General features: G+C 56.5%; 2 protein-coding genes across 5 annotated transcripts; one reads left to right on the top strand and one right to left on the bottom strand.

The window, feature by feature from the left end:
• The first annotated feature begins 378 nt into the window (after nt 1–378).
• Nucleotides 379–3,635, top strand: Ppp1ca (protein phosphatase 1 catalytic subunit alpha). Its single transcript, XM_020167126.2, has 7 exons — nt 379–537; nt 1,027–1,158; nt 1,315–1,545; nt 2,042–2,146; nt 2,668–2,891; nt 2,974–3,108; nt 3,180–3,635. Exons 1-7 carry the CDS (start codon nt 483–485, stop codon nt 3,288–3,290), a joined length of 993 nt encoding a protein of 330 aa, XP_020022715.1. The 5' UTR covers nt 379–482; the 3' UTR covers nt 3,291–3,635.
• A 101-nt stretch (nt 3,636–3,736) lies between these two features.
• On the bottom strand, nt 3,737–9,785 carry Rad9a (RAD9 checkpoint clamp component A). Of its 4 annotated transcripts, XM_020167123.2 has the most exons (11): nt 9,638–9,785; nt 9,489–9,559; nt 8,888–9,016; nt 8,409–8,523; nt 8,228–8,327; nt 5,942–6,051; nt 5,735–5,844; nt 5,589–5,653; nt 5,343–5,480; nt 4,418–4,622; nt 3,737–4,329 (listed from the first exon to the last, which is right to left on the bottom strand). In XM_020167123.2, exons 1-11 carry the CDS (start codon nt 9,669–9,671, stop codon nt 4,234–4,236), a joined length of 1,173 nt encoding a protein of 390 aa, XP_020022712.1. In that variant the 5' UTR covers nt 9,672–9,785; the 3' UTR covers nt 3,737–4,233. The 4 variants fall into 4 exon arrangements, with proteins under 4 accessions (XP_020022712.1, XP_073906184.1, XP_073906172.1 ...); XM_074050083.1 differs by lacking the exon at nt 9,489–9,559 and having other exon boundaries at nt 9,638–9,780; XM_074050071.1 differs by lacking the exons at nt 9,489–9,559; nt 9,638–9,785 and adding an exon at nt 9,279–9,481.
• Between the last annotated feature and the right edge of the window lie 2,159 nt (nt 9,786–11,944).

The following is an 11,944-nucleotide window of genomic DNA, read 5'->3' as shown; positions in this document are numbered from 1 at the left end:
AGTGATTACTGTACTCACACTGCACTCCCACCCAGCGCTAGTGTGGAAAGGGATGTTTAGGCTCTGAAAGAGAAAAACAACTTTCACAGTACTTCCGGTCCCAAATCCTCTGAACGTGGCTTGGTGGCTCCTCAGGGACGGAACAAACTGAATCCCGCCCCTCCAGCCCCCAGCAGGCCCCGCCCCCGGCAGCCAGGCCCCGCCCCCGGCAGCCAGGCCCCGCCCCCGGCAGCCAGGCCCCGCCCCTTCACCCAAGGCCCGCCCCCCGGGCCGCCTCGGCCGCTGCGCTTCACTTCCAGCAGAGGCGCTAGAGCGCGAGGGAACGGCGGGGCGCGGCGGGGCGCGGCGGGGCGGGCGGGCGGCCGAGGAGGCGGGGCGGCGGGCCGGGGGCGGCGGAAGGAGAGCCTGGCCGGAAGGAGGCTGCGGGAGGGCGGGAGGCAGGAGCGGGCCCGGAGCTGCTGGGCCGGAGCGGCGGCGCCGCCATGTCCGACAGCGAGAAGCTCAACCTGGACTCTATCATCGGGCGCCTGCTGGAAGGTGGGCTGGAAGGGGGAGGAAGGGCGGTGCCCGCCGTACCCCCCGAGCCCTGGCCCCCTGCCCGGCCCGGAAGTGGCGCGCGCGCGGGCCCTGACCCTCCCGGGGCCAGCTTCGACTGGGCGGGGACGAGCCGCGAGGTCCCACGGCCACAGACCCCCGCTTCCCGCGGGCGCGCCTTGGAGTCTGGGTTGAGGAGCAGCCCTCTCTCCTGGGTCTGGGGCGCAGGGGTAGTCTGGGGTCTTGGGGTGTAGCTCGGAAGGGCTAGGCTATGAGATTTGGGATGACAGGCCCCTGCGCGCACAGACCCCTCTCTTGGGCCTCCAGGGTGACAGGAGTCTTGCCTTGGGAGGCCTGAGGCGGAGGTCCCAAGAGGCACCCGCAACAGCCGCTGCCCGCGGGCAAGTAGAGGCCTAGGCGCCCCCAAAGATGCCGAAGGGTCCATCCTCTTGTCTGAGCGGCTAGGGTCCTAACACTCCGTTCCACTCCCAGTGCAGGGCTCGCGGCCTGGAAAGAATGTGCAGCTGACAGAGAATGAGATCCGTGGTCTGTGCCTCAAATCCCGGGAGATTTTCCTCAGCCAGCCCATTCTTCTGGAGCTGGAGGCCCCCCTCAAGATCTGTGGTGAGCCCCTACTTCCCCAACACCTTTTGGCTTCCTGAAAGTGACAGCATCGCTCCTCTCCCAGAGTTCCTGGATCCCTCCTCCCTTGAGCCCATTCCTGGCCCTGGGTTCAAGTTCAGATCTTACGCCTGGCTTTCCTGGTTCCCTGGGTTACAGGTGACATCCACGGCCAGTACTATGACCTTCTGCGGCTGTTCGAGTATGGCGGTTTCCCTCCAGAGAGCAACTACCTTTTCCTGGGTGACTACGTGGACCGGGGCAAGCAGTCTTTGGAGACTATCTGCCTGCTGCTGGCCTATAAGATCAAGTATCCTGAGAATTTCTTCCTGCTCCGTGGGAACCACGAGTGTGCCAGCATTAACCGCATCTATGGCTTCTACGATGAGTGTGAGTGGTTTGACCCCACCACCCAGGGTAGAAACTGCCTACCCTGCTCTTCATGGGGCCCTCACGTTGGTCTAGCAGACATCCCTGATGACTGGTTGCTCCATCATTTCATGCCTGTCTGCCCTTCCCTCCCTGGTCTGGAGCCTGACACCCACCAGGGTTTTAGTGCATGGATGCACCTGGAGGGCTGCCCATTTGCTGATGCTTCCGCCATACACACCCCCACCTCAGGGGCCTGCCTGGTGTCACTCCCCTCCAGTGCTCATGGGCTTCAACCCTGAGGTTGGGCCAGAGTGGAATTTGGGTTCCTATGAACCTTGGAATTACTCCTGGTAGGGAGGGGGCGGGGTGAGGTAGGTGTGGAGGGCTTGAGCCTTCCTTGCCTTCTAGTCTCTTCTCCTAGCTGTGCCAGAACAGCCCACAAAGTGCCCAAGAGGGCTGAGGGTGGAGTGGCATGGACAGGCCTCCCTGTGAACCATGCCCTACCCCTCGGCAGGTAAGAGACGCTACAACATCAAACTGTGGAAAACTTTCACTGACTGCTTCAACTGCCTGCCCATTGCGGCCATTGTAGATGAGAAGATCTTCTGCTGCCACGGAGGTGAGGGTGGCTGTGGGGTGTGTGCTGAGGGAGGCCTGGGAAAGATCAGCTCAGGCCACAGCCCTGTAGGCCTTGGAACAAAGCTGTTAGCAGGTGTGGCTGGGGGTATGGCTCAAGTGGCAGAGCACCTTCCTAGCAGGTGCAAGGCCCTGGGTTCAAATCCCAGTACCAAAAAAAGAAAAACAAAACAGATGTCTACAATCGCTCTCTTTGGGGCTTATCTTGGATGAGGCTTTTTGTAGGAGCTCCTCCCAGGCCCCACTGTTAGGCTGCACTCTTTCCTGTTGTGGCATTCAGCATCCTGCAGGGAGCTCACTTGTCTCCAGGCATTCTACTTGGGTGCGGGGTGTCTTTGAGCTTGTGTTCGGGACTTGAGAAGACTGAGGGTGGTGAGTTGTGCCTGTCTCGGCCTCAGGAGTCTGGGAGGCCCGGATGGTGGTAGGAAGAGTGAGGCTGATTCCCAAGGCTGCCTGGAGGAGCAGCTTTGGGACTTGTCTGAGGAAGTGCCGTCCTGTCCCCAGGCCTGTCCCCGGACCTGCAGTCCATGGAGCAGATCCGGCGTATCATGCGGCCCACTGACGTGCCTGACCAGGGCCTGCTGTGTGACCTGCTGTGGTCCGACCCCGACAAGGATGTGCAGGGCTGGGGCGAGAACGACCGTGGGGTCTCCTTCACCTTTGGGGCCGAGGTGGTGGCCAAGTTTCTTCACAAGCACGACTTGGACCTCATCTGCCGGGCACACCAGGTGGGCTGGTGGCCCTGAGTCACGGCAGGAAGGGGAATGGGTGGGCCAGCCCTGTGGACCCAACTCTCCCATCCTCATACAGGTGGTAGAAGATGGCTATGAGTTCTTTGCCAAGCGGCAACTGGTGACACTTTTCTCAGCTCCCAACTACTGTGGCGAGTTTGACAATGCTGGTGCCATGATGAGTGTGGATGAAACCCTCATGTGTTCCTTCCAGGTGGGTATCAGGAAGGGGCCAGGAGGTCCTGGGGCTCCGCACAGGAGCCTGACCAGCTTTGTTTCTCTTAGATCCTCAAGCCCGCGGACAAAAACAAGGGGAAGTATGGGCAGTTCAGTGGCCTGAACCCTGGAGGCCGCCCTATCACTCCACCCCGCAACTCCGCCAAAGCCAAGAAATAGCTTCTGTGTGCCACCTGCCCCTCTGCCCCAGATGATGGATTGTACAGAAATCATGCTGCCCTGGGGCGGGGTCACACAGGCCCCTCAGGCCCACCCGTCATGGGGAACACAGAGCATTAGTGTCTTTTTCTTTTTTAATGAAATCAATAGCAGCGTCCAATCCCCAAGGGCTCCCTCCCACCTGCACCTGCGGTGGCTGCAAGTGGAATCCTGGGGCTGAGGCTGCAGCTCAGGGCAATGGCAGGCCAGATTGTGGGTCTCCAGCCTGGCTTGGCCACAGGGCTGGCAGCCGGATCCTGGGGTAACCCATCTGGTCTCTTGAATAAAGGTCAAAGCTGGATTCTCGCCATGGCCTCTGTCTCCTTGTCAAAAACACGGCCTGGCAACCCTTCCATACAAAGCCACTTGAGAGGCAGGCTTACTGGGCACAGGCCCAGCCAGGGCAACCCCAGCCATACACTCAGATCCAGAGGCACTTAGAATTCCTAACCAGGGCCAAAGTGTAGGAAAACAGGAGAAATGACCTGTGCCAGCCAAGTCGAAGGGGGGTGGGGGGAGTGTCCCAAAGGTGTGCCCAGTGTTTGAGGGAGAGCAGTTCATGATTGGCAGAGGGGGTGGATCAGCACTGTGATTTTTTTCTTAGAGGTGAGCCTGAACAAGGCAGGCTTTCAGCCCTGGCCAGATGGCTGGAGCCTGGCCTGAGGCTTCATGGTAAATAAGAGGTGAGGCCCCTCCTGTCTGGTGGCAGGTCTGCACCAGGCCTCAGAAAGAGGTTGGGGGAAGTCAGGTCAGACATGGTCAGCACAGCAGCTCTACAGCAGCCTGCCAGGTGGAGCAGGCTGCCAGCATAGCCCCTATACCACACCTGGGGCTGAGCCCCTGCCCTGCTCTGGCTGGGGCTCTTTCTAGTCCACAGCTTTTAGACAGCCTTCAGGTTGTCAGTTCAGCCTTCACCATCACTGTCTTCAGCCAGCACGGGGCTGGGGCCCTGAGGGGAGTGGGCCGGGGCTAGGATGGAGCCAAAAAACAGTGAGCGGAACTGGAAAGAGAACAGAAGACGACAAGTGAGTCCTGGAGGCTGCTCCCTTCCTAACCTTCCAGCACTTGCCCCCACCTCCATCCCCTACCTTCTTGGGTGGGGGAGTCCCAGGCACAGTACTGGGCTCAGCTTCGTCATCCTCTGAGTGGGGGTCAGGGTCATGGGAAGTCTGGAGGCCAGGTGAAAGGCAAACGGAAGGCTGTGCCCTACAGCCTGTGCTGCCTACGGTGGTTTCCATGGCAATCATGTAAGAGTCAATGTCATCACTGGCAAAGTCATCCAGCTGGGGTGTGCTGTAGGTAGAAACAGTATCAGAAACGGAGAGAAGAGGGGTACGCAGAGGCAGGCTCCACCTTGGAGGGCTCAGAGGGGGCCCTGGGGCTTCAAGACTGCTGGTAAGCTTTTGGTTTTATTACTTCCTGATTTGGCTGGAGAGGAAAGGATGCAGGGGTTAAGAGGGGCTTCCTGGAGGGAGTAGGCCTGGAACCCTTTGATCAGAGTTCAGGTAGGGCCACAGGGAAGCATCCTGGGGTCTAATTTAGCTCAGCTGGGGGAGGGGAAAAGCAAGTCCTGTGAGTGGGGCCACAGGGGCGCAAACCCCCACCTTCCCAGGGGACAGGAGCTGGAGTGCAGTGGAGCCTAGGGACATGCTGGGCGGGGGGCCAGACCAAACTTCCTCTGCTTCAACTACCCTGGGCCTATCCTCCCCACCCCACCTGCCCTTCCAGCCACCTGCTTCCCCCACCCCAGGCAGCTCCTGCCTCCCAGCAGCCCCTTCCCTCCTTAGCTTGGGAGGAGGCTCAGAGGGGAGGCCTCAGCCAGAGAAGGAAGCCAGTGGGACCTTGGGGACCCTTCCGTGGGTGGGAGGGGTCTTTGAATTCAGCTGACCAAGAAGGCTGCCTGGCTGACAGGAAGCTTGTGTGCTGGGGGGGAGGTGCGGAAGCTGGAAGCAGCAGGCTCAGGCTGGGGTGTATAGAGATGGAGGAGAAGAGTGAGTGGGCTGGTGACCTCACCTGTGAGCCTGCAGCTGAGGCACTGGCCTGTGGAGCTCTGGAGAGCCCTGGTACTGGGAGTGTGGTTCCAGCTCTGAGAGTGTGGCCAAGACAAAGTGGCCATCCAGCAGAGTGTCTTTGATAGTAAAGATGGCTGGCCTGGGCAAGGGACAGAGCCCAAGCTAGGTCATTCCCTTCTGCTCCTGAGATTGTAGAGCCCCTTCTTCCCCACTCCCCACCCCCCCTAGTTCAGAGACTGGGAATTACCTGCCTGGAGCATCAAAGTAAACGGTAAGAGGCAAGTTCGCCGACTCTGCAAAGTTCAGGAGCCCCTGGGAGGGAAGAATCAGCTGTTAGGGCCTGGACTGGGCAAGAGGACAGGGTGGTAATTGGGGCAGCAGGGGGAAGCTCACCCGGAATTCCTTGAGGCAGAAAGTGATAGCCACCCCTTCTGGGGCCTGCAACTGCTGGAAATCTTGCTCCCCAATGCTCATCTCAGTCACCATGGCTTTGATGGTGTTGTCTGTGGGGGCAGGCACAGAAAGAACCTGGGTCCCTGGGTCCCACTCCTCTCCCGTCCCCAGGCTGTCTCAGTCCCAGAGCTTGTCCCACTCCCTCACCTGACTCCTCCTCCTGATAGCTACGCAGAATAACTCGGCGGCCTCGGCCAATGCCCAGCGTCACTTCAGCCAGTGCAGGGGGGAAGGGCAGAACGGCCTCTCCCAGTACTCTGTGAGCAGGACAAAGCATCACACCCATGGCTTGGCCCTTCTCTCAGAGGACCTGAGGCAGGGCTGTGACATACACACATGCATAGTGTACAGGAATAGCACACTCTGGCAAGATGAAGACAGGATGATCAAGATTTGTTCCTTGCCGGGTCAAAAGCTTCCAAGGTGACAGGACAAACAAAAGTAGAGCTCAGAGAAGGCAGCAGGAAGGTTAGGGAGGCAGCACCTAAGTGTGAAGTGCTGGAAACCTAGACTCAGAGTCCTTAGGGCTGGAGGTGTAGCTCAATGGTAGAGTGCTTGCCTAGGATGTGCAATGCCTTAGGTTCCATCCCCAGCACTGCAAACAAAACAAAACAGGACTGGGGCATGTAGTTCAAAAGGTAGAGTGTTTGCACAGCAGGCACAAGGCCCTCAGTTGAATCCCCAGTACCAGGGAAGAGAACAAAATAAAAAACTCAGGCATGGTAGTGCACATCTATAGTCCCAGCTACTACCCTTCAGACCAGGACTTCAAGACTAGCCTGGGCAATATATTAAACCTTGTCAAAAAAAAAAAGCCAGAGGTGTGGCTCAAGCAGTAAAGCACCTGTGAAGTCAAATTCAAACTCCTGTACTACCAAAAGAAAAAAATGGGCTGGGGGCATGGCTCAAGTGGTAGAGTGCCTGCCTAGCCAATGCAAAACCTGAGTTCAAACTCTAATACCTTGCTTAAAAAAAAAAAAAAGCAGCAGCAAGTCCTTAAATCCTTGTCTTCTAAGGATACTTGTTGCCAAATATTTACATAAAAATAACATCTGGACTTTGCCTTAAAGCAACTGGAAGGCTGAGGGTGTAGCTCAGAGGTGTAGCACTTGTCTAGCATGCTGGAGGCCCTGGGTTCCATCCCTAGTGGTGGCTCTAGTACCACCAAAAAAAGAAAAAGACAATTGGTGATAGGAACTGACACCTACTTCTATATGATATGTATTTGAACCTACATGAGAGGGCCAGGTGTAACTCAGGTGGCAGGGCTCTTGCTTACCTAGCAGGCACGATCAGTTCAATCTACTACCACAAAGCCCCAAAGGTAGGTCAAGGTGACAGCCTTTCCTCTTTCTCAGGATTGTTTTTTGATGGCACTGGGGCTTGAACTCAGGGACTCATGCTTGCTAGGCAGGCATGCTACCACTTCAGCCACTCCTCCAACCCCCTTTCCTCTTTCTCTACCTAAGAGTACTGTTCACTGCTACTTCAAGAGACCCTGCCTGGTCAAAAGCTTCTAAGCAAACAATCAGGACCCAAAGGGACTTTCAGTCACTGTGAGAAATGAATGGGTCTTTGGACTACTTGAATTTGAGCAGTGTTCAGCATGGAACAAGGAAGAATCCACTCCTTTTTGAGCTGGTCCTCAGGGACCTTCACCTTGCTGGAGCCCGGTTCTCCAGGCTTTGCACAGCTCCTCAGAGCTGAACAATCTGGATGGAAGTTGAATCTCAACTTCCCCACCCAATCTCCAGGTTTAGCCTGGACACTCCCCAAGACTAGAGCCCATGCAGTTAGGAAAAGAGGCTGCCCTTGAATGGGGATACCCTCCAGAAGGAAGACCAGGCCAGAACATTAAGGCCAGACCTTCAAGGTTACTCAGGTCAGATGAGATCTGCCCTCAGGCCACAGATACAAGCTCACAAAGTAGAATCAGAGCATTGCACAGGTGGCTCATGCCTGTAATCCTAGCTACTCAGGAGCTATCAGGAGGATCTCAGTTGGGAAGCCAGTTCAAGCAAATAATTCGAAAGATTCTATCTCAAAAATAACCAACAACAACAACAAAAAACAGCTGTCAGAGTGGCTCAAGTGGTAGAGTGCCTGCCTAGCAAGTGTGAGGCCCTGAGTTCAAACCGCACTACCACCACCACCAAAACAAAAAGAGGAATCAGAATGGGCCTATGGGGTGCTAAGCCAGACCTCTGGGCTGGAGAAGGCAGGCTCCTAGAGACAGTGAGGATAATGGGGAAAGGCCTCTCTGCCCCCTCTCCATACCAGCCTCTGTTTTTAACAGCCAAGACCTTAGTGCACACTGGGCTAGGTGAAGTCTTTAGGAATCACAGTAACCCTGAAATGCCTCATTAAATTGACCCTTGGAGATCCAAAGAGAGAAGAGACCGTGGGCTGAGCTTTCGGCAGAAGTATGCTCACCGTGCTGGAGCCCGTAGCACATGAGGACACGAGGCTGGGTTGAAGACTGCCTGTAGGGATTCGCAATCCTGGAAGGACAGGTTGTGAGTCTTCTTCACCCCTGGATGGGCATAGGCAGACAGGGTATCAGTAGCCTTCACCAACCTCCCCAGGACCCCAGGCTGGCCAGCTGCCTACTCACCATACTTGCAGTGCAGCTGGACCACCAGGCGGGTACTCCGCCCATTCAGGGAGATGCAGCACTGCTCCACAGTCTTTTCCAGCGTGGCCAGAGAGCGGAAGACCGACAGGAAGGACTGAGTGGGGTAGGACACATCAGCCTGGCACTGTGCCTCCACCGACCAGCTCTCAAGTCCCATGAAGGCCCCGGCCCATCTCACTGGCCCACGTGTGACCCCCCACGACATGCAGAACACTTGCATACTTCCAGACTTTGTTCATACTGTTCCCTCTGACTGGGAAGCCTTTAAGACCTGCTTACTCTACTTGACTAACTCGAATGTCACCCCCCCATAACAGCTCCCTCTGTGGATGTCTTCACTGTGCCCCCCACTGTATTTTGCATGGGCTCTCTCTGGCTCACTCCCCAGTTAACATCTACCGAGTACCCCAGTGCAGGGAACAGCAGTGACATGCTCAGGGTGAGGTAAAGACCCTTACCTTCATCAGAATCTTACAGCGCAGCAGGTCCTGACCAGGGCTTGCCACCTGGTACTGCTGGAAGAAGAGTGGGGCAAAGAGGAAGCAGGCATAGGCAGAGCGGGAAGAGTTCACGGTCCGGAGGGACAGCTGAACCACAAAAGGCCAGGAAGGGCACATGGTTAGGGGTAGCCGCAGGCTCAGCCCTCTGTTCAGCATTGCCCACTCTAGCCCTATGGTGCACTTTCCATATAGTCGTATCTCTCCACCATCATCGGCTGAAACCCCCTTCCCCTTGGGAGGTAGCTGTAGCTCCTCCTGAAGGTAGGCTGCCCGCAGCTATCCCACTGCTCCCACAGCCCTTCCCCTTCCCGAATTACCTCTAAGTCTACCTCATCCCCACCCACCCTACCACTGGGCGCTCCAGGGAGGGCAAGCGCTCTTGGTACACACGCCGGCCTGGGAAGAAGACAGGATCCAAACTGACGCCCCTCCAACCGAGGAGGAAACTGGAACTCTGCAGGCACATCTGCCCACGGTCATCTGCCTAGCCCAGTGAGCATTGAGTCCAGGTTATGGGCTCCCTATTGGAACACTCCCGCCCCATACCCTATCCCCTCACCCCATCCTCCAAGGGTTCCAGGTAGAGCTCGTCCCCGATTCGGGACAGGGAGTGGACGGCCTTGCCGAGCACTGCGGGGAGGAGAGCAGAGAGGAGGTTAGGCTGGCGCCTCGGCTCACGTGCCCCGCAGCCAGGCCGGCCAAACTCACCCTTCACGTTGCCGCCCGTGACCAGGCACTTCATTGTTGCCCCAGCACTGATCCCCGGCCTAGCCTGCTAGTCAGCTGAGGCTGGGGACCGGCCCACCCCGAATCCCCGAACTGGATCCCAGCGGCCGCTGTAGAAGCCCTGGGTTCCCTTCCCGCGCACCGCCCCCGGCCAGCCCCGCCCCCGCCTCCTTATTGGGCCCGACGCAGGAGCCTCCGTCACGTGAGAAAAACGCGCAAAGGCTCTGCGGTCACGTGACGGAGTTCGTTCTTGGGGCGGGGCGGGGAGGGGTGAAGGTCTCTGTCACGTGACCGAGAACCTGCGCTTCTCCTTGGTCCCAGCGTCTCCCTTTCCTCGCCCTACCCGGGTGGCTCGGCGCCTGCTGAGAGCCGGAGTCAGCCTGCTCGGCCAGCTGCGCACTGCAACGCGAGGGGCTCGGGAGGACGCAGCTCCAGGGCTCGATGTGCCTGTGCCACGGACCCAGGTGGAGGCGAGCCCTCTAGGGTCACTAACTTGTAACAGGTTTCCAGGACGACTGTCAGGGGATACCGAGCGGAAGGAAGATAATACCTACCGGGGACTCGGACACTGTAGCAACCACCAGCAACAAAAAAGGTTAAAGTAAAAAAAGTAGTTACTTCTGGAGCCAGGAGAGGGAAGGAGCTGTTCACTCTGGCTTCCGGATCCTTCATTGATTCTCTTCTTCGATACATGGCGAATGAACAAATTTTTCTGGTAGAACGTGTATCTGGACTGAGGAGTAAGAGCAGAGGCTCTGCCCGGTGTAGAGGGAAGCGGGTCTGTGAGCCTTGCAGAGGGGTGGGGGCCGCCAGAAGGCGAGGGACACGATGAAAAGGTGGTGTTTTTGTTTTGTTTGTTTGTTGCGGTACTGGGGCTTGAACCCAGGGCCTTCACCTTGAGCCACTCCTCCAGCACTTTTTTGTGATGGGTGTTTTTGAGATAGGGTTTTGAGACCTATTTGCCAGGGCTGGCTTCCAACCGTGATCCTCCTAATTTCTGCCTCCTGAGTAGCTAGGATTACGGGCGTGAGCCCCCAGCGCCCAGCGATGGAAAAGGTTTAAGAGGAATCTTGAGAGATCAGGAGGATCAAGGTTCGCGGCCAGCCGGGGCAAATAGTTCTGGAGACCTTATATCAAAAATACCCAACACAAAAAAACGAGCTAGTGGAGTGGCTCAAGTGGTACAGCACCTGCCTAGCAAGCATGAGGTCTTGAGTTTAAACCCTAGTGCTGCCAAAAGAAAAAAATAAATGTAGTCCCCCTACCTAGGTGTTGTAGTCTTGGAGTTGTCCTTGACCACATCGCCCTCTCCCTCTGCAGTCCTTCAACAGATCCTGACTGCTTAATCTCCCGAACAGATACCATGTTTTTTGGGGGTTAGTACTGGGTTTGAACTTGGGGCTTCACACTTGCTTGGTAGGTGCTCTACCACTTGAGCCACTCTGCCAGCAATAAATGGCATCTTGACCCTCCTTCTATAACCATGGCCACCACCTGGTTTAGGCCACCATCCTCTCACCTGGGCAACTACAACAGCTTCTTCCACCCTGTCCTCAACAGCTTATCCTCCACATAGGAACAAACATGACCTTCCTAAAATGGTTTACAAGTAGTTGCCATAAAATCCAGATCCTCCATCTCTCCACCAATCTTCTCCCCTTGATCATCTCCAAAGCCTAGTCCATTCCCTGGACCTTCCACTTCCTCCCGTGCCTGGGGATCCTTGCAAGTGGTGTTCGCACCACTCACTGTGGCCCTCCACTTCTCCTCTGTTGGCTCCTTTTTCCTCACTCAGCTACAGCCATTCCTCCTTTCACCCTGTAACTCTCTGGCTAAGCCTTCTGCCATGCTGTAGTCATGGTGTTTATCATCTCAACATTATTTTGTATGTGTTTAACGTCTGTGTATTCTGCTGCCTCGTCAGCCTCACACTGTGCCTTGTTTTCGTTTGTTGCTATGTCTCTGAGCCTCACACACGACCTGGCCCGAGTAGATGACCAGCAATAGGTGTTAAATTAATAAATGTGTGCATGTATGAAGTGAAGCTGCCTCCATGTCACTCAGCATAATGGTGAAAGAAAGAAATCCAGCCCACAGCGCCATCCTTCCTGGTTGTCCCCACACACTCTCAGTTAATCTCCCTCTCTTGATCCTCCGGCTTCCAGGGAAAGCATGGCCTTCCCAGCTTCATCTGTTTCATGCCCACTGCCTGAGCAATGGACTAGAACAGGAGACAGATGCCAATGCCCCCTGAAGGCAAACGAAGGGAAGGCTTGAATAGTTACAGTC

This window comes from Castor canadensis, chromosome 1 (assembly GCF_047511655.1).
Source record: "Castor canadensis chromosome 1, mCasCan1.hap1v2, whole genome shotgun sequence".
NCBI classification, from domain to species: Eukaryota; Metazoa; Chordata; class Mammalia; order Rodentia; family Castoridae; genus Castor; species Castor canadensis.
Note: the sequence above shows the minus strand (reverse complement) of the source record. Positions and strands in the feature narration are given on the sequence as shown.